At 45.2% G+C, this 22,406-nt stretch overlaps 1 protein-coding gene across 4 annotated transcripts in view; it reads left to right on the forward strand.

The window, feature by feature from the left end:
• Positions 1-22,406, forward strand: part of LOC125945981 (uncharacterized) — a 526,632-nt gene that overhangs the window by 275,377 nt on the left and 228,849 nt on the right. The window contains exon 8 of one of the 4 annotated variants that reach the window (XM_049668436.1): positions 14,519-14,682. The exons of the other annotated variants lie outside the window; for them this stretch is intronic. Coding sequence (XP_049524393.1) covers positions 14,519-14,682 — 164 coding nt within the window. Of the gene's footprint in view, positions 1-14,518; positions 14,683-22,406 lie in introns of those variants that run through there. 4 annotated transcript variants of the gene reach the window in all.

A 22,406-nucleotide genomic window follows, 5' to 3' on the forward strand; every position in this document is an offset into this window, starting at 1 on the left:
TTTAGCGTCTCCCTTCTTTTGGATTAATATAATGTTGGCGTTTATCCAGCTTTCTGGTACACTTGAAGTACTGAGGCATTGCACATAAAGGGCCGCAAGCTTTTCAAGCATATCTCCTCCATCTTTAATTAAATCGACTGCTATTACATCTTCTCCAGCAGCTTTTGCCCTGGTCATGTCTTGCAAAGCCCTTCTAACTTCATATCCAGTTATAGAACGAGCCTCATTATCCTGTTCATCACTACTTGGAATGAAAGTAGCTTGGCTGCTCTGGGTAGTGTACATGTCAGTATAGAATTCTTCCACCTATTTTACTACGTCATCGAAATTGCTGATGATATTACCCTGCTTTTCTTTCAGTGCATACACCTTGCCTTGTCCTATGAAAATTTTCCTCTCACTGATTTCATGCTGCGTCGATATTTTACTGCTTCCTCAATTTTTTCCACGTTATAATTTCGAAGATCCCCTAATTTTTCTTGTTGATCAGTTTTGGGAGATCAGCGAATTCTGTCGGATCCCTCGAGTTTGCCACTTTCATGCTCTGTAGATTCTTAATTAGGTGCTTTGTTACATGTGAGCGCTTACCTACTGGTTGCCCTTGATGCCTTATCTCCCACTTCAATTGCTGCTTCTGAGATCAGCCTAGTTACGGTTTCTTTCGTTACCTCTATGTTGTATTCATCTTCCTGTTCCAAAGCTGCATATTTTTTTCCGAGCACGAGCCTAAATTGGTCTGCTGTCTGCTTACTGCGTGTAGGTTCGCGTGTTTCTTCTTGACTAATTTAATTCCTTGTCTCTTCAAATTGAGATAAATCCTAGACCTGACTAATCTATTGTCACTGCACTTTACCCTACCTAACACTTCTACATGCTGCAATATGTTGGGATCAGCAGAGAGTATGAAATCTATTTCGTTCCTTATTTCTCCAGGTCCCCTTCCTGTTCAAGAAGGTATTCATTATACTGAGCCTATTCCTTTCCGCGATTTCTACCAACATCTCTCCTCTAGTGTTCCTAGAATCAATGCCGTAGTTGCCAATTGCCTAGTCACCAGGCTGCTTTTCCCCACTCTTGGATTGAAGTCGCCCATGACTACAGTATACTGACTTAGTACCTTTCTCATCGCTAAATCTACATCTTCATAAAACTGTTCAAGTTCTTCATCATCCTGACTGGAGGTTAGGGCGTAGGCTTGTACTACCTTCATTTAATACCTCCTATGGAGCATTATTGCGACGACCGCTATTTCCTCATGGACTAGAAATCCTTCCCCAAATTGCCTCTTATTTGGAAGACCCCTGAAGCAGAGGACGTGGCCGTTAGTCGAGAATAAACGGTTTCAGCGGCAGCAGTTTTTTATGTTGAATTATAATGAGCTAACATTACTTTCAGGACAAAATACCATACCATTTCTGGCACACAATCTCGACGTGCTCGCTATCGGTGTAGATACAAATGCGCGCAGCAGACCACGTAGCTTAAAGCACTACGAACAAAACCCTGTAGAAAATGCAGCGGCTTGTTTTGAATTAGCAATGTGTTGACGCCAATTCCAATTAAAGCGTTCACATCGAATAAGCCCAGATGTAATTCAACACACTAGTTGCCACATATCTAGGAAGTTTTATCTCAATAAAATAATTCCTGAGCCAAAATCAAAGCTTGTTTGTCACATTGTCAGGAAACGCCTTTCAGTTCGGTCTGCATAGAGGACCACAGGCTAAATCCTCTAGTAACGAAAGGATGTTGTAATATCATCGCCTATATATCAAGCTACGCATGATGCAATTCGAGCTAAATTTAGCTTTGCTGGACGTTCAGAGAGGTTTACCTCGGTGGTACTTTTGTTGATCTAAACTAAAGGGGCCTCGTTTGAGAGCTCACTCAGCTGCTGTAGGTATTATTCATTGAAAATAAACATGTGCTCATCAAAAGTCTAAATACTTCCGAGTAGGCAATTTCTTGGAGAAATTTTACCGCGTTCCACAGGTAGGGTCCCGAAATGACTTAAAGAGGCTCGGTCAGCAAGGTACATGGATGGCAATTCATGTCGACGACCTTCGGTTTCGAATGGAGAGCTAGCATGATTGCAATGAGTAGCTCAAGGCAGACGTTAGGATGAGTTGGTAATGTTCTATGGTCAAGCAGGGGCGTGCATATCACACATACGACGCTGGAGAAAAGGACAACACGAGTACTTATTTGCAACAGTTCACTGACCGAAAAACACGTATATGTATAAAGGGAATAGCTACTAACTGCGCAACGTCAAAGCTTAACAAACGCTGCTCCTTGCATGTGAATATTCGAAAAATTCAGGTAAATGAACCGGAAAGAGGACATATGGCGCAGGTGTCGAAATATTAAACGGGCCCTGAACCACCCCTCGGGATTGGTGAAATAACATAGTAGGCGGGTAGCATACGCCGCTGTGAACATCTCAGCCAAGTTTTGCTGTCGTACGCGGTGCGTGGAGCTCGCAAGCGGAACGCAAAGTTACCTTTCTCTCAAACACTCTCGTTTCAACAAAAGCACGGTGCAAGAATATTTAGGTGTTGACACTGCGCGCGCACGAGCGTCTATAAAATGTTTGGCAGCAGATAGATGGCGCCGTGGTCAACGGTCCCAGCTTAGCGGCGCCGGCGGCTTGACATTTCTTTGCCTCCCCTAAATTTTCGTTCATAGCGGAGCTAGTAAAACTTAATACGCGAAGGACATTCGTTATTTCACATTACGTCATAAGTGTACCAGGCTTAAAGCTTCGCTAACATGAAAGTGTCTTACGCGGGGCGTGAATGACGTGAACATGGATCAATCAGGCAGCACTCAAAGCAAACTCAAGTTCCGCTCGCGCGCACACTTTCTTTTGTCCGGTCCAGCCGTTCACCCAAGCATATAAAATAAAGGTGTTAGCCCACGTCATATCCTCCATCAAAAGAAAGTAGTGACTGCGCCAGAAAATGTTGTTTTTCAAGCTGATCGCAGCTTCCATTCACACTCAGAAAACCGTTCAAGCACCTTTACGCTAATTCACGGTGGCTGCGATTTAAATTAAGCAATGAAAATGCGCAAGCTTGGGAAATGCAACGCGCCAGAGCAAAGTTGCTGTTCATGGCTAGAACTTAAGATGAGAATACACAGATCTATGCAAAACTTTTCAAATGGGAATTTATTAGGCGGGACGATGGCAGGCCTCTTATCTTGCAACAGAGCATCACTAATACAGTTTAATGGTTAAAACCTGAGCAAATGCCTTTTTTATTCTAATTCCACTTAAGATAGACATGGCTTTCGACTATGGCGTACTGAGTGACTTTTGCAGGATCTAAAAAAAGAGGTAGCTTTCTTTTTTCTTAAATAATATACAAGAGTAGGCCAATGTAAGCATATTTAATAATGCATGCTACAGCCTGTCCACGCATACACTTACACCCACGACACAATAATTTCATATACTTTTTTTACATTGCAAACACACAAGAAGAAAAAAAAATTCTATGAAGCAGCTCGATAATTTTCGCACAATAATTGTTTTCACGCTCGGACAATTTACACTTTTATGTATCACGTATTGAGTAAGAGAAAGCTGTATCGGGAGTTTTTCATGTTGCTCTACAATTTTCTCCTTGACACCTTTTATATAATTATGGTATTGCAAAATTTGGTTAATCAATTCTGAATATAATTATGTAATTAGGCGTAATGCAAAACAGTCATCTGACTATCTCCAAGCAACGGCAAACGACGTTACCTTAGTTCTGTCGAGCTACGTGACATTTGCGTATTTTTAAATCTTGCAGCATGATAGTTGGGACACCCTGCATATATCTTATGCATGCAACAAAATTTGCACAAACTCCTGTAGCACACAGCAGTTTCTCACACAGCGGTTTTGCTAGCACACAGGAGGTTCTCTTTTCCGTAGCGGCTTTCGAAGTTCATCTGACCGTGTGAGGTACTTTGGACAGTTCGGAAACAATGTGGGAACTGCACTTGCAAACAGAACAGGGGTCTTTGGCGCGTCAAGTAGCACCCTTTCATCGACCTCTGTTTAATATGCCGTCGATATCGTAAGCTCTGAAAAATTTTTGGTGCAGAAATGGTCAGTAGGCGCTAGAGTTCGCTGGGCGCTCGAAATTGCACGGCGCCACTGCTCTTGACAACAGCTGTCGAACGGCGCTTTCAATAGAGGTACACGCTCCGCACAAGTCTGGTATCCAGAATTGCAGTTCGCAACAAAGCACTCTATACCCATCGCAAACACCCCTAAAAAGGTCACTGCCACCTTTGTCGAGGGCCCGCGGCAACAATACTTGCACTCGGCCGCGCAACGCCTGAAGCAGCGAAGCTGGGCGATCGTACCGCGCATTTGCCGGAAGTACGCGCGAACTTTTCATCTTATTACTCATGATGATGATAATTTCTTTTCGCGCGTCTCGAACTTACGGCCGTCATTGCGCTTTGCATAGCGCAGCTTGCAAAACCAACACCGTGTTCCAGGAGACCCGCTCCGTGAATGCGTCTCTCTCTCTCTCTCTCGCTCTCATAACGCCCAAAACCCCTTCACCTCAAAGAGCACGATCGTATAAATGCGCGAGCTGTGGATGAAGACAGCGACGCTCGAAGACAAGCATATGGTTCACATAAATGCATGTTCTGCAAGCGTGGCTGAATAGTCTAGTGGTTACGACGCTCGCCTTGGGACCTGGGGTACGTGGGCTCGAATCCCGCCTCGGCACGAAAGTCTAGTTTATTTTCTTTCTTGGTAGTTTCTTGATACGCACTACAAATTATGGCTGGCTTAAACAACTCCGCTGTTAAAAGGCACAGGCCTGCGCGGCACGCGCAGCACAGTCACAGCGTAAGCTGGTGGAGCGGCTAACGAGTAGCAATTTCGGCACCACGCACTGCAGGGTCTTCGCGGCAAAGTCTCTTCGCCTCGTTTCGACGAGAACGATCTGAACTGCCCACCCGGCGTCAACGGCGAGCTGCGCCTTGTAATGCTCTCAGCTGTGTCCGATGATGCCTGGCTGTAGCCGCGCACGCAGCTCTACGATTCGCCTCTTCAACAGCGGTTCGTACCTTGCGAGGAGACGCCACAACGTGTATACCGAAGAGGTACACAGAATACGTGGTGCACTACTCACATCGGAATCGCGTTGATTGCGCGCCTCGTCTGAATCGCATCTCATCGTCTGTGCCTGCGCACGCCGCGTTTGCAAGCACCTTTTAAGTAGATGGCGGCACCATACTAGTGGAGGCTGGAATCGCGTTGATTCCGCGCCTCGTCTGAATCGCATCTCGTTGTCTGCACCTGCGCACGTGACGTTTGCAGGCGCCTTAACTAGATGGTGCCACCATACTGGAGGAGGCTCGGTTCGTTCGCGCCTGCCAGGGCGCGCTTATAGGGCCTTTTTCTGCTGTCTGGTAGCAAACGCGGGCGTGGCTCAGTGAGAACGTATCCGACTCTCTCGCAGCGGGCCTGGGCTCGATCCCGGCGGAGACGGGGTACTTTTTGCGAATTTCCCGCGATAGCGGTTAAGCGGCGGCGGCGAACACCAACGCGTGCAAACCTCCTAAATGCAAGTCTCACCCCGTGTCTAGAAAAATTATCTCTTACGGCGATAAAGCCACAGAAGGCACACTAATGCACACAACGCCGACATATAAAATAAATTAAAAAGACGAATGACACATGCACAAGCGGAGTTTGTTGCCGGCTGCCATCTCCCAGATAACATTTGCACGTGTAGAGCACCAAACAGAGATGTGTCCTTCTTCCACGTCAATACAGTCGCTGTCATGTCAGTGCGCTTGACTGTATTTGTTTATATTGAGTATAAAAAATTGGGGCAGCTTCACACTTGTGGTGCGAATAATGGGCAAACAGCGATGCTGGCGCAGGCCGCGATCGTTTTGGCGACGCTTTTGGTTGTACACACCTTAAGGCTCGGCTTCGCGGGATCGTAACTCTGGATCATCGACAAATCACCGACGTTTCGCCGCCGCTTCAGCGGCACTATACTCCGCATCAGACCGAAGTCGTCTCACTCGCCTTCGAGTCGCGGCGTGACGCCTTTCGCGCCGCGCTTCCCCAGAGGTTCTTTGAGAGTAACGCACTTCTTCGGCCACCCCATCTTGGCGGCGGTGTGGTCGGCGCTCGCGGCTTTTTTTTTTATTGAGATAGAAATTATATCGGCTCGAAATATCGAAGAGGATTGGTCCTAACATGCTTCGTTGAGGCACTCCGCGGGAAATGAATTTAGAAGATGTAATACAATGAGCAAATGAAACACATTGTTTCCTCTCAAACAAATATGAACCGTGAGTTCGCTACGCCATGTCTATCATGAACGCTTAGCTTCCCGAGTAAAATGGGATGGTATAGGTTATCGTATGCCTTGCTATAATCAATGAAAACACCGAGCGTAAGCTTTTCTTCTTCGGTGTTTTTATTATCAATTATTATTGAGCTAACACTGCAGTTTTTGTAGACTTTTCATATTGAAAACTATGCTGATGGTCTCGAAGTAAATTGGGTCTGATGAGGACACTGTTTACGCGGTTGAACACCTTTCAAATCTTCGTCCACGCCTACGGCCAAAGCCATTCCGACGAGCCGCTTGGCACGCTTTGTGAATGGCGATGGTTTCGATATAGCCTCACGCAGACCTTGAGACGTGGGCCCATATTCAATAAAACATGTGTACGGTGAAGTACTTCATAAGAACAAGAAAAATTAAATTGTTAAAGTCAACACTTTTTCAGTGAAGGTCGCCAGTGTGTGATAGTTATTTTTACGAAATCAAACCTATGTGAGTTTGGATAGAAATGTCTAGCACCTGCATGGAAGTGTCTGTATTTTTGACGTTATACGTGGTAACTGTTCCTTAAAAACTAGGACAACATGCCTAAAGCGATCAAACGAGCGAGTCGGTGGATGCAACTGTATTGCAAAATCCGCACTTGCATGTAGCTAATTTCTGTAACTATTTACTTATTCACGATGTCTCATGCGAAGGTGTCCTTCCACCAGGTAATGATCTTATATGTGTCTTTATTTGCAGATGCGAAAACAAAAGAATTCAATATAACTGCTGACTATGTTATTTTAGAGACGCAGCCTTCTTGCCTTGTTATGGGTATACTTACAGGAAACATCTGTAAGTAACGGCAGCATCTGGTATAATAACGCATCCATATGGAGATATTTCTTAATATTTCCAAGTACCTTACCACCAAGCATAACTAATCATTATAATCCAATTTTTAAGTACTAATGACGTATTAGCATTACCCATGCATTTCCTGTTAAGCTTCTGTTTAACTGCTTCTCATACGCGTCCTTCATTTCATCTTCTAACGGTTTAAAAGTAAATAACCACGTCCTCGTTTTCCCCAAGTAACGGAATGTATTCACCTCATGGAATATTTTTACGCCTGTCACACTATTTATTGCAAACCCTGTTGAACAGAGATGCGCTATTCCTGTATATTTTGGGCTTGAAATACCGCGCGTAGCTAATCCTTGCATGTTGACGCGTGCTAGTGCTTCGGTGGTCTTGCGGTGCACCTGCTGTACATTGAAAAGGAAGAAGGTCCATCATAGCAAGGCCGACACGCACCGCCTTGCAGTGAGGTCAACTGCGACGACTTCGCAAGCCGTGATGGGTGTATTGTGACTAAACATCTACAGTGTACTTTCCTGCTCCGGCATTTGGCGCAAAGTACACGCTCACTTGTGACGACTGGAACAGCCGTGGATGTGGCGGCCCAGTACACGTGTAACTTTGTTCTCGTCTTCAATTTGTTTTCAACTTTGCAAGCCAAATGCTCAAAAAAAGAATTAGTCACGTTAATCTAGGAGCCTGGATGTTTCGGCTAGAGAAAGGCATATAGGTAGAAACTCTGGCAGGGAAGCTCATAACTCAATAACCAGTGTGTAAGCTTGCGCGGTGCCTTAAACAGATAACTAGTATCAGGACAAATGTCTGCAAGGTGATATTTTAATGAAGTTAAAACAAACAGTGGGATACAGTTGAGGCGAGCAACTTCAGAATCTAAATATCATCATACGTATTAATCTTCGCGCAGGTCAACGGCCCGGGCAAGCTCTGGCAACAAGCAGCCGGCTGCTCCTCTGGATAACAGTGGCTTTTCGGCATTCATTCTACTGAAAACGCATATTGCGTCTAAATTTCTTGTGTTGTTGCCGGTAACAATGATAAGGGACAGAGGAACTTTTAGGTTAGTAAAAAAAAAACTATGGAGGCACCTAAGCAATTCATATGAAACAGCAGCATTACTCGTCGCTGAGTGTGTCGCTGAGTTTTCACTAAGTTTAGTCTTGCAGCGAAAGGTTACTGAGTTTAATGATGCTGTGTGGTGCTTCCGATTGTAACGCTTAGGAGGTCGCCACAACGCAATATGACAAACCGGCCATGTTGCGTTCTCTCAGCAGAGTTTTGTTTGCGGAATTCTCATGAAAGCCGTGTTTCCCGCACATTACGTTCAGTATTTTTTCTCGATGACACGACTTTACATTTGATCACACCAGTTTTGAGAGCGATGACACTACTTTCCCTAGCGGCACCATGGTTTTGACACTACATTTCTTCATGGGGTTCATAGGTGAACTCCACCTCATACCCTGGGGGCTGTCATAATCCTTATCTGACGGGTACCTGAAGCACGTTGCATCTTTGTCGTTGTCGTCGGTGTGAGCTCCGGCGACAGCGTCAGCGGGTCCAAGTTGGTCGACAGTAACATGGCCTTGGGATCGGAGTAGTATGATTAGAGAACATGCCGCTGTGCGTGGCATGTTCTCGAACGCCAAGTCGATTTCATTGCCTCTTGAAATGGTGAATGAATGTATTGGAGAGCCCAGTCTTAATTTGAGATGGGCACGCATTAACGCCCATGAACGTTGGCGTTGAACGATGAGTGTCCTACGAAGAGCATGGACGTGCCCCAGCGTAGAGCAGAAGGCATATTCCTATACATGGGGCACCAACTAGTTAATAGCCCTGCAGGCAGAGCCTAACCACGTGTGCAGCCTCGCAGATGTTCATCACTGTCGCCTGTTGCAACGGCGCCATAATGCAACGGTGGCGTAGTGGTTAGCGCTCTCGGCTACGGAGCGGTAGCAGCTAGAGCACAGCACGGGCCTGATTTTTTGGCCCGAGCCCGGCCCGGGCCCGCTTTACGAGGCCCGAGCCCAGCCCGGGCCCGTAAAACAAAGCCCGAGCTCGACCTGGGCCCGGGCGTATATGATCGAGACCAGCCCGGGCCCGACCCGGGCCTGTGTTACTGAGCCCGGGCCCGGCCCAGGCCCGGGTGTTCATTATTAAGCTTAGCTAGGGCGTGTGTGTGCATGACCAGCCAAGGCCTGTAACAAAAAAAAAATCTTTTTTTACTTACAGATTGTACCGCATCTGTCAGCCTCACCTTCATGAGGTTTATTGAGCTGCAGTATATAAGCAATAAAAGACCGAAATCTGTTTCTCCCACTGGAACATCAGTAATCCGGCCATTTCGTGTGCTGCTATATTTGCGCTGGTGCACATGCACTTAAATTGATTTGTTCTGTGATGTCATTTAGCATGCAAATATACAGGGTGTTTCATTTTAGCTGAACCAAATTTTAAAGATTGCCTGTGGCAGACAGCGCAATTATAATCCTTGATCTAAACTACTTGATGAGGTGGCCATTACTTCCACGAGAAATGACAATGCCTAATTTGGGGGCGAAATGCGAAAACACCCGTGTACTTAGATTTAGGTGCACGTTAAAGAACCCCAGGTGGTCAAAATTTCCGGAGTCCCCCACTACGGCGTGCCTCATAATCATATCGTGGTTTTGGCACGTTAAACCCCATAATTTAATTTTTTTAACAATGCCTAATTGAAGAATTAGCATAATTACGGTAAATAAGATTTTAAATTAATTATTCGACGGCACATCTTTTAGTCTACGAATTATAGCCGCTGAGTTCGCAAAGCGTATCCACTTGGAACTAATTCTCTGGACAGAACCAGTTTTGAGATATTAATTTTCAAAGGGTCCGACGAAATGCATGGGCGTTCCAGTGAACTTTTTGAGGAAAACGCGGTTTTATGAATTCAAGCACAAAGGTAACTGGCCTTAGCGCTAAAAGAATGCAATAGTATCGACATTGGTAATAGTGCAATCGCAAAAGCGGTAACATGGAAATGGTTTGAGGAGTGGTTCTTTGTATAATTTATTTTTCCTTACGCGGAAACTGTTCGTTTTTGCGGAAAACAAAAAAAATTGCGTAGCTTGCACTGGCGGCGCAATGCTAAAGAGACAGCCGAGCTGTAGGGCACCTAGCTAGTCCTGGTTTTTGGGTTAGGCTAAGCACTACCAAGTCATCCCCAGCATTTCTCGGAATTTATTTATTATTGATTTATTGTCGATTAGCTATTGATTCGATATCGATTGTCTATCGTAAGATATTGGCCACTATTTGGGCTAGGTTAAATACTACCAAGTTATCCGAGTTTATTGATTATTGATGAATTATCGATTAGCTATTGATTGACTATTGATTGGCTATCGTAAGGTATTGGCCACGTATTTGGGCTCGACTAAGCACTACCAAGTCATCCCCAGCATTTTCGTGAATTTATTGATTATTGATCTATTATCGACAAGCTATTGATTGTCTATCAACTGCCTGTCGATGACTGACTAAGATTAAGTAGTCTCCACCCTTCTTGGCTAGGCTTACTCAGGCTCAGCTTCGCTACTTCAAAGGTGTATGTGCCATTGCGCGAGGACGCTTTCTGCCCTGCTGCTAGGATCGGCCAACGTTTTTGGATTCAGCAGACGCATTACGCCTGGCTGAAACAGCTTCGCTGTTAAAAATGAGAACTTCATCTGTTAAATATTTTCTTTGATAAGATATACAGTCATCTGATAAGATATACAAGAAAGAGAGCGGTGTGGATAAGAGAACAAACAGGGATAACCGATATTCTAGTTGACATTAAGCGGAACAAATGAAGCTGGGCAGGCCATGTAATGCGTAGGATGGATAACCGATGGACCATTAGAGCTACAGAATGGATACCAAGAGAAGGGAAGCGCAGTCGAGAACGGCAGAAAGCTAGGGGGGGTGATGAAGTTGGGAAATTCGCAGGCGCAAATTGCAATCAGCTAGCGAGAGACGGGGTTAATTGGAGATCGCAGGGAGAGGCCTTCGTCCTGCAGTGGACTTAAATATAGGCTGATGATGATGATGATGACAGTCATCTTGCACGTCTCACTTCAGTTTGGCACAGAATGCATTGAACCATGCAATGCATAACGGTCGCGTGTGCTCGAAGGCCTTCTTAGGCCCTTCAATGAGCGGGCCCGTGTCTTCAAGTCCGAGTCCGGCTCGGACTTGAGGCCTCAAGCCCGAGCCCGGCCCGGGCCTGCGGCCTCAAGCCCGAGCCCGGTCCGGGCCCGCGGCTTTAAGCCCGGGCCCGGACAAACCCGAGCCCGCCGACAAACACTTCAGACGGCCCGGCGCGGCCCGTGGGCTGGGCCGGGCCCGGGCTTTCGCAAGCCCGGGCTTTCGCAGCCGGGCCCGTGCAGTGCTCTAGTAGCAGCTAGTGGGGGCGGGACAGAAAATGGAATCCTCACCGTGGCTATTTTTTGAAGCAATGCTGTATACCTCTAGCCCCCGTAGGCATCCCCCGCATACATTCCCACGCGGGGTACCCTGGGTGGCTTGCGTCCTTATCGGCGACGGGAATGAAGACGATTTGATTGGACAGGAATGCAGCCGACTGTGCACTTGGCCCGAGCTTCTGTGGTTATAACGTCGCATGCGTCGGTGGTGCCGGCGCTGCTGGAATGGTGACGGGTAGGGGAGAGGGGGACAGAGTGTGGCGACGGCGCTGCAGCAATTTAGACGGGTAGGAATGTGGCAACGGCGCTTCCTGTACACGTGGCCTGCGCTTCTGTGGTTATAACGTCACGCGGGTCGGAGGTGCCGGCGCGGTGGCAGCTGTAGTTGCTGCAAATGCATGACCGCGGAAGCTCTTGTGTCGGCGTAGTGTGGTGCCATACTAAAAAAAATGTACGATTTCATAATGCATGCAGCCCACGTATGCAACCTAAACAGCTTCGCTGGTGATCCGCCCTCATATGAATGTTGCGGGCCCACGAATTTTTTTCAGTTAGAGGAAGATGAAAAAAGTTGTCGCAGTTTCACCCGAAAGGCGAAGCATCAATTGCGATAGCAACTTAGTAGAGAGCTATACGGAGTAAGGATAGCAGTTTTATCCGCTGTACAAACTTGGACATGGAGCAGCACCGGCAACACACAGCACTGTTGTCGACGCCGTCGGCGTTTTGCCCGCGTTCGCACAAAATGCGTGCGGCGTTGGTGACTGTTGCCGGAGCCTCTAATAGAAATAGGCACTTGGTGCCGCAGCTAAACGTCGCCTCCCTTCCCTGCCCCCCCCCCCCCCCCCCCACGGCCTTTCGTGCGTCAGAAGGCGCGTTTGCTCTACATATATGGTGATTGTAAAGGAGGAAAGAGACGCCTACTTCTGCAGCCTTTAAGGGAGCACGGCACAGAACGCGCGTTTGTTCTCCGCCGTGCGTTCACTCCCCCTGAAAGCGCGCGTCCCTCGCGCCCTTTCACTCGCACATACAGCGTTCGGCGGCGCGCGGCGACGATTTCATCTGCATTGACGTCATACGGAACCTCACGGCGACGGCGACGGCGACGGCAACGGCGACGGCGACGGCGACGCCGACGGCAGAAATCTGCTTTGGAGTGTCCATATAATTGCTATCGCAATAATAATTGTTGTGCCGTTTTTCTGGCACAGCTTTTCTGTCATGGCTTTCTGCCAAGGAATTCTGATGACGACGGGATCGCACAAGAAGCCTAGTAATGCTCTCTTATTAGAAAAAAAACAGAGAGGAAGGACCAACACCGGTTTTTATAATTTGAACTAAGCAACATGTCGTCACAGAACAGAAGAATTCGCAATTTCATCCGAAAGGCGAATAATCTATTGCGATATCAAATTATTAGACAGCTATAGGAAGTAAGGATACTAGTAACCATCTGTACCTACAAATTTTAACCGACCGGGCGAAATCATGGTGGGAATTCTTGCTCCTAGTAAACACTCCTCACTGGTCTCTCATTTGAACACGCCATCAGTGGGCTTCTTCGATCTATAAGCACCTGATGGCACATGACTGCCTACCTACCGAAAATTTATACACTGATCCGAAAGGCGCCACAAGCGTGCTTGGTTTTTGTATGTCTGACTCACCATGGACCGCACAACCACAACGTTTTCGCAACGGTATCTTGTATATGATGACGAAGTTTACTGCGCATGCAGCACACATTGTAGATATGCACCACATCCAGTTGGGTCAACAACTACAACCATCCTAGAATGGCCACCAGGAAATCACTAGAGGTGACTAGCACTCTCGTTGGCTTTCTCCTGGATTCCTGTGTTCGGTCTTCCCGCGGTTGCACTAAATAATGGCGTAGTCCCCATCAATGTTGCCAGCAATAACATACATTGCCCACTTCCTGCACACCGAGGGGAGGTAATTCAGCCAGCGGCGTATTTTCTCTCAGCTTCCATAGCGCTTCGGATAGAACGGCGAAGTCTCAAACTCAGGGGCGCGGGCTGCACTCGGTAGGCCTCAGCAAATGCAAGAATTTCTGGTAATCATCATATAATCCAATACGATAGTTTCTACACATCCGTAGGCAGTGGTGATCGTCCCTTGAAAGCCTGGCAGCAAACAATACTGCGTCGAACAAATATGTAGGTTGATCGTGACTTTCGTAGAGGAAACCAGGGGCGTTGCAGTCGTCACCTAACCCTAGAATGGCGGCGGTAAGAACGACACCGCAGCACACGTCAGAGCAAGAAGACAGGACAACGACGCGCGAATGCTCGATTTAAACGCGTGACAGAGTGCATGTAACACCTCAATACTTATCACCCACGCAGCTACGACTTCCTTTAGTCGTAGTTTCCTGCCAGTGAGGTGTCCGCGGGCCTCCGGTGGAATTGAAAATTGAAGAATCCCAGTTGTTTTGTGTCACCATAGTCTGGCCATCTTTATTCTTCTGACCAGTTCTCTACTCTCGCTACCAGTGCACTTGTCTACCTCATTTTTCTTAAACAACCACGCTGATTGCGCCAGCGTGTCCTTGGTGCAACAAACATAGTACACAATAATGGGTTTAGTACGAGGCGGAATCACTCCATCACTCGTCCTTACAAGACAGCTACTAGTTTCTAGAGCAAGAACCTATCCAATAAAGTATACAGCTCAAGCACAAAAGCAATCACAAAAATTTTATGACGGCCATTGAAATTGTACTACTTATGGCAGAAACGTTTAACGTTGGGAAGAACGTATTCACCTTGCCATGAGAACCAACAGTAGAGTTAATATGCTTACGATATATTTTTGCCGGAACAGCTTTTAACTTATTTTTGCGTCTACTTTCAGATAACTCAACTTGTTTGCACTGGGTGGCAAAGAACGGGTTTACGACCAATCGCACGCTATGCAATAATGCGTTTTATAAAAATTGCACAAATTTGCGTGGTGACTGGTATTTCTGGAGGCAAAGATGTGACAACGAAAATAAACCAAAACAAGCTAAATCATAACCAGTCGTTACGTTGATTGTGCTTTGTTTTGAAAATGTTTCCTTTAGAAGAAAAATAAGTTTTGATAATATTAGTAGTTCTGGAACTCCACCAAGTTATATGGAGGGAATTTAAGCTATGTTTGAATTTAGGCCAATATATATACAAGCAAAAACTTTACGAAGCTTATATTCGATGACAATAGTTATTCCTTCCTTTTGTTCAATGGAAGCATCGTTTACGTCAAACGTTTACACAACAGCTCCTAAATTTTACAAGCCGTGTATTAAGCACAGTTTGCAAAGCAAAACTTGGTGTACAAGTTTTCACAAAACCACGGCTGATGTGGTGTTATGCTTAGAACATATACTTTCCTTCAAGAGCCCAATGCTTCTTCACACTGTAGAATTCCCTGGACTAAAAGGAGCCTATCAGAATCCAGCCTTTTAAGCTTAAAGTTCTGTTAAAGAATTTGTAATTAGGAAAAATTACTCACTTTTTAGTTACGATTTAAAGAAAGAACACGGCCTCTACACGCGGATTATACTTTGAAGGGCCGTTCAGTGCGTTTGGGAATTACGGACCACTATGCGTGCTGCGTAAATCACGCGTTGAGTATCGCGCTTACTATCAAGTCACTTCATAACGCGACATGATCAGAACATTTGAACGAAAGCATTTGCCCGGTTTCTCTCGAGGGAGCCGCACTGTCAGCCAGAAAGTCTAGGTCACATTCATGAACGCATCCATGGAAAACGCACCGCCTGCATGATCGGCGATTTGGTCAAGTGGCGTCGTTAAAAAAGGCGAACGCGAACTCGAAACACTGCCTTTGAATATATTTCGCGAGGGTAGTGACGTAAGCGTCACGCAAATCGATCACTCGGCCGCCATTATGAGAGAAGGCGGGGTAACAATGATACTTGCAACTTGCGCCTGCTAGCCTTCTGACAGTGTGGCGACGAAAGCATTTTAGTGTCGTCTAACGTCTGTAATACTTAACTGAAAAAACCTACACACATCTCTGCCCCAAAAAAACAAAAGCAAAAAAAGAAACACTATGGTCCTAATCTAGATGTAATAATGTATATATGACTCACAAAGCATGACGATATGTGAGGGGCTTCAATATAACTTGAAATAAAACTCGATTTATTGGTTTCCTGAGAACAGTGAAGTCATCGGCTAACTTCGAAAATAAAAGTTAAAAAATAAAGAAGCCGTATTATCTCTGTATTAACGGTTGAAACAGAGTGAACCACGAATGCAACATCACGTGGCACAGTCGCGAGCTGCGAACTACAGCCCCTTCACGCGCTAGCGGGGCAAACGCCGTTCAAGTGTCGAGCACCTGCCACGCTTATGGGTGATATGATTAGACCAGGAGAGTGAAATTTCCTATACCATCCATGGAACGCGATATTCGCTCGCAGTGCCAGACGAACGCCTGGTGTTTGGGGGCGGTACTAAAACATAGCGGCGCATTGCAGGCACGCACTGGGGTACGCCATCTCGATGAGGACTGAGGATCCGAGTGGCGGGGGGGGGGGGGGGGGGGGGGGAGCGATTTAGCGCCAAACTCAATTGGGATGCACAAGCAAGCCAAATTCAGCCAGTGGAAGGTATTCGGATGGCGAGCGCGCGACCTTCTTCCTGTTGTGCAACCCGCCACATGATCAAAACGGCAATCGTTGCGTTCTGATTGATGAAGGTTTGCCCATCCACCTATTTTTGCACCACTTATTCTAAGTAAGACTTTGTTTTTGTTTACGTGTACAGATAAATTATACAAGAATAAAGAGCAGAGTTTGTTTGAAAGGTTTATTGCCTAAACGTACCATTCATACAGTAAAAGCACAGCTTGAATATTGTACGTTTGTACTCGCATACAAAAGTGCACCGCACATGCCCGCATGCTAATAACTAGGTATCAAGCCAGTGCATATACAGTCTATACGAAGACAAAAGAAAAACAGTAATAACTATACACAAGTTCACAGCACGTACCCCGATATAAAATCATCCCGTCAGTGGGACAAGATAATAAGGCACACCGCACAATAAGGATGCAAGAGGAAGTGGATACGAAAACCATCAGGTGCCGGAGTTATAAATTGTTACATTTTCTATTCAGCAGCAGTTTTTTTTTATGAAAGCTTGAGCAAAAATTTACAAAATATTGAAGCCACTATAGGGTGTTCCGATAAAATTACACGAAGGGTTTATGCATTCTTCAGCGCAACATACTTATATTGTTTAATGAAAACGAAAACAAAATACAAGCAAATAAATTGTACACACACGCCCGCTCCAGAGGCAGAAAATGGTGACTTCAAATTATGCAAACGGAACACTAAAAGTTACAAAAATTTCCGCATTTTTCGTGCTGCAGCAGATTTTCTGGTTCGTTGATTAGCCAAGGGGATGTTCACAAAGCGAATATGCCCCAACAGGCGAATCGTTGCAAAGAGGTGCACAAAGGATTTCTTTCACTCTTCAGAGCAGGATTCTTGCCTTCCCGTATAACTGTACAAAATGCCTGTCCAAAACTTCATTCAGATTAGGCAGGTGCGCTACAACACCGATATATTCCGAAAAGCAAGCTTCCATGGCCTTAATATCCTGAAAGCAATCGTCAGAAGGCACTGTTACATCGCCAAATAAATCTGAGGAGATGTTGCTTGCCTTAAACATAGCAAAATAGTGGTGTGATGCACAAAGCTGGCGGTCAGCATTTTTCAAAAGGGCGCTGCACACACAGTGTGGAGGCCTGTGAAACAAAAATTGCCGCACAAGATATCCCCCAACATAGTAGAGAACGTTATCCTCTACTATATCATGGCTAGCTGCCTGTTCCTGATGAGGAAGCATATCGACTGTTGATGCTGCATCAGAAGTAGTAGCAAGCGAATGAGGCGGCTCCAACATTTGTGCCAACACAGTGCTGCGATCCTGTTTACAGTTTCCTTCTACAAAAAAGGGCAACCACTTTGCCAACAGAAATGTGTTTCAGACCTGATGTGAACTGAAGCACATTTGGGTTGTCATTGCAGCCATGCTTTAACCTAAGCAGCCCGAAAAGATTCTCCAGGGTGTCCTGCTGTAGCCAGCGAGTCAAGAGAACACGAAAATCAAAATCTTGGAATAGGTCGTCCCAGAGGAGAAGGATAGCCTTTAAGGTGACCTTCCATGCCTGAACTGTGTGTGGTTGCCGAGGCCCGTCAAATTTCCAACTTTCAACCCACGACAGGCACTCCCGCAAATAGGCTAGGTGTTCGGACCCTTTCGAAATTGCATAACTTGTCAGCGTTTTTTTTTTACAGAAGAGCTATTGAGAGATTCGAATAACTTATGTATCTTCACGAGAAAATCAGCTGTTGGTTTGGCGGATGCCGGCAACACGCCAAGAGCAATGAATATGTCAATGACCACTGAGACCGATTCGCTCATCATCTGACTGTCATATTTAACTTTCATAGCTCCTGATACTTGTGGCAGGCATTTCAAAAACGTGGATTCAGCCTGTTGCTTACACAGTATCAAGGACCAAAACGCCCGCATATACTCTTCATCATCTAATTATAACATTAATCAAGCAGCTGCAGGCAGCCCGGTTGTTTGTGAAGGCGCTCATCTGTGACCAGGGGGGGAGCAACATCACTTTGGCTTCATTGAAAGGCTTCCGGTAAATGTGGTTGTCTGTTAGTTTCTTCGCCAATTTGAGTTTAAGAGGATGCGAACTTTCGTATAGTTGCGTAATGAAAAACCAATCAACAATTTCTTGACCAGTATGGAGCTTGTGAGGTGCGCGGATATTACTCCTTGTGCATTTAATTAAGCGTGGTGTGCCATATAAAAAATAAAACCTTGCGGCCTTCAAGCACAAAAACGGCTCTTCAGGTGTCACACCTAGCTTATTTGCCAAAGTGATGTTGCCCCCCCCCCCCCCCTGGTCACAGATGAGCGCCTTCACAAACAACCGGGCTGCCTGCAGCTGCTTGATTAATGTTATAATTAGATGATGAAGAGTATATGCGGGCGTTTTGGTCCTTGATACTGTGTAAGCAACAGGCTGAATCCACGTTTTTGAAATGCCTGCCACAAGTATCAGGAGCGCTTGATTTGCCACGGCTGGTGTTCCTTGCGTACCGTTATCCGAGAATCCCATCATTATATCATGCTTTGTATCGTACTGCAGGTGTTCCTTCAACGACATTTCGCCAAATATTAATTTGCACGCACGATCTGTTAAATGCCAATTTCGGGTAGCTTCATCGAGGGCTTCAATAACGGTTGGAATAACTCTGGGAGTCATTGGAATATTTGATAACCACTGCTCTCGCGACCTTACAGTTGGCATGTCAAGCAGTCTTGACAGATGTCTGTACGCTTTCGGACCACGAATGTGCAAGTTTAAAGCGAACTGGCGGAGCTCGGTCGACCACCTCCTTCCTCTACGTTTCACACCATTTTTAACTTGCCCCTCAAGCAATCTAAAGAATGTCTTGCAGACGTAGGGCCTAATAGCATTCAACGCGTCTGACTTGGAAGGGTTTTTAACGTTTCTCTTGCCAATTCTTGACAGTGCCTTCCGAAGCCTTCAATTTATCTTCTCCAGGTTGTTGATTTTTCTAGCTGGCCGGGGCGAGTACCTAGAAGTCTTGTGTTGTCGACCGGCTGGAATGGAACCTGAAAGATTTAGAAAGAAAAGCTCAATTAAACTGTAGTTTTGCGAAATCTGACAATGATGTTTAAACCTAGTAAAAGCTCTAGCCGCTTTTATAATTGAAGTGATTACTTCCATAAGTAATCACTTGTTCATATTTAGTTCTCGATACTTCACTTATTCAAACTTGGGGCATTGGGAACATGCCTCTTATAAGCACATTGCTGGGCATTAAGCTTATTAATGGCATAGGTAAACACTTAAGGCATATGTAATAGAGAAATCTTCATCGTGGAAAACATGAAGCCCCAACTAATTGTTACTAATCAATAGCGTACTCCTTGTTAACCAACATTATTGGTTATACGTTAAGAATTGTATGTTTAGGAAAAAATAACGAATTAATAGTCTATTCTTTTAAATCTTTGAAAAACACTAATCCTTCTTAGGAGGCAACAAACAAGCTAGAAAGGGATCAGACGAGGTCGTCTCGTCCTGTCCTTTCGGTATACGTCGCTCTGGTTCTCGTCCCCTAGCAGTGAACGAGCTCGCCCAGCTCGTTCACTGCTAGGGGACGAGCTGCTAGGGGACGAGCTTAAAGTGCACTAGGGTTCACACCCTAGTGCACTTTAAGATCTGTTACAAGGTACGTGACATTAAAAGGCTAGCTGCAGGGCACTAATTTATGTGGAATTGTTTTAAAGAGCTTAGAAAGAAACATATTTTGCGTACATGAGAGCTCAGCCTGTTGAACTTCTTCATCGGCGCTGTGAGCGGGCATTGTAGTGGTATTCCCGGGCAGAGGAGAGCCTGTGAAAAGAGTGTAACATAGCACAGATTTTAGCGTGACATACATAAAACTGGTATTAGGCGTCAAACTAAATAATTACAGTTTCACTCACTCAGGGTGTCTTCGCACTATTAATTGGTCTCTTCACGTCTTCCGTCTCCGTACCAGTCCTAAAAAAGGTGTAAACACACGAAAAGAAAACGCTACGTGTCACTCACTAAATATATGGTTGTCCCAACTATCCTAAACCAAGATTGCTAAAATCTCAATGCGATGTACCTAGAACAGGTTAACATCGTGGTGCCCGTGACGGCCTAGCGCGTAATCGTATTCTTGTCAATTACGCTTATTTGGCCCATTGAAAATAAGAGTAAATTTGTAATAATAACTCTATAATTAATAAATTTACTTTTTGATTCTCAATGTTAAAAGCTACTTTGAACTAGGTGTCATAGATTATATATATTTCTAAAAGCCCAGTTTTGTCGCTCCCATTGTCAGAGATATCGCTCAATTTTTCTAACCACCAAGTTAGCCGCTACTCACTTGCCATGCGCGCACTCGCTGATAACGCGCCACATGGGGTATAGTCTCTCCAGTTATTAGGTCATTTTCGCCTTGCTGTAAAAAGTTGCGTAGCCGGTAAAATAGCAGCAACAGCTGAATCCGAATCGAGAAGATTACATATAGAGCCTTCTGAGTGAGACATTTGCTCTAAACTTTGCCGAAGCCGGCAAATTTCTTACCTAGCTAGTTATATTTACCTGCAAAATTATGCCGGCGAATTCATGGCTGCTGTGTACACCATGCGTTGGTATTGTTTGTGTAACCTGCGTAAGAATCTTAAAAATGCTGAGTCATGATAACTGGGATAGGTACACATATTGAGTATTAGGACATTTCTGTAAATAGATGTTAGAGGCATGAAAGTTTGTGCTGTTCTATGTTCACTTTACAGTATTCCCACATGGACTTTCGACGTGTCCCTGCCCATCGCCAAACATGGAAACTGTTGGCACAGCACATCTTAGAAGCCTTGTCTGTCCAGGGTCCGCGTAGTCTCTGCTGGTGAAATGGGCAGAGCACAGCCGGTAGCTGCGATAGATCTGACGAGGTGGTAAATGAGCCAGGTCCTGCCTTCTCGCAGCCGCGGCCTAGTGGTAGAACGCCCGCCTCGTCTGCGGGAGGCTGTGGGTTCGATTCCCACCGCCTCCGTGCACCCACTGGTTCAAAAGGGTACAAGCGTACCCCGGCCTGGCGTACGGCTTCCTTCAGGGGTGATACGCTTGGGAAAGGAGCCTGCGCCCTGAATTCCCGTCGAGCGCGAGATCAGGAACATCAACATGTGCGTGTGTAGTATTTGGGTTAGAATGGATATTTATTTCTGTTTTCAAGCGCAGATAAGATTGTTTTGAGTGAAAACTGGCATATTTATTTGAAATAAACGTTATTTGATACGTTTCAATCTTCCTTTCTTAATTTGATTTTTGTTACTAAGACGACTTGTGACAACATCAATCCCGAAAGCAAATTTTAAATTAAAATTTGTCTTTATTATTAAGAGACGCGGATACATGCTTCTATTTGTGCGATAGTAATGTTTCGTGGCAACGACCCCAGCTTGCCTCCTAATCCAAAATGTATTTTTGCAGACTATAGCAGCCATCCAACACAAGGATCTCTAAACAGCTATTCGTGCATATATACCCTCGCGCACTGCGTATTCATGAGGTATTTCTCGCGCCCTGCTGCAAATCTTTAATAAAAACATCATTAAAAAACAGTAATGAATTATTAGCACACGTAAGCCTACATTGTCCAATTCCTTATGGGCATTTAGCTGTAACTGCATTCTTGTGAATATATCGTAATTGTACTTAAAGCTGAAACTGAAAGCTTGAAATTGAAGTATACATTATAAATTATAAGTACTGTAATTATTATATTATTATTATTATTAGAAACGCATAAAGTAATTGCTTAGTTTGTATATTTATTGCTACAAATTCATCTGCAATATGTCGTGGATCCACGTGAGGCCAAAACGAAAACACACAATTGAAACGTAATAATTTAAATAGCACCCGTCTAAACTCGCAAGTGTACTAATTTATGTAGTCACTACTTAATTAACATAGTGCTAACAACACATGCTATGAACGTATATGGACCCTCCCTTAGAGCCAAAAGCCTAGGGGAGCCGCCTTCCTCCAGCTGTGGACATAAATAGGCTGATAATAATAATAATAATAATATAATATTAACAACAATAATGATAACGCATGCTGC

The sequence above is a fragment of the Dermacentor silvarum genome, chromosome 5 (genome assembly GCF_013339745.2).
Source record: "Dermacentor silvarum isolate Dsil-2018 chromosome 5, BIME_Dsil_1.4, whole genome shotgun sequence".
In the NCBI taxonomy this organism is placed as follows: domain Eukaryota; kingdom Metazoa; phylum Arthropoda; class Arachnida; order Ixodida; family Ixodidae; genus Dermacentor; species Dermacentor silvarum.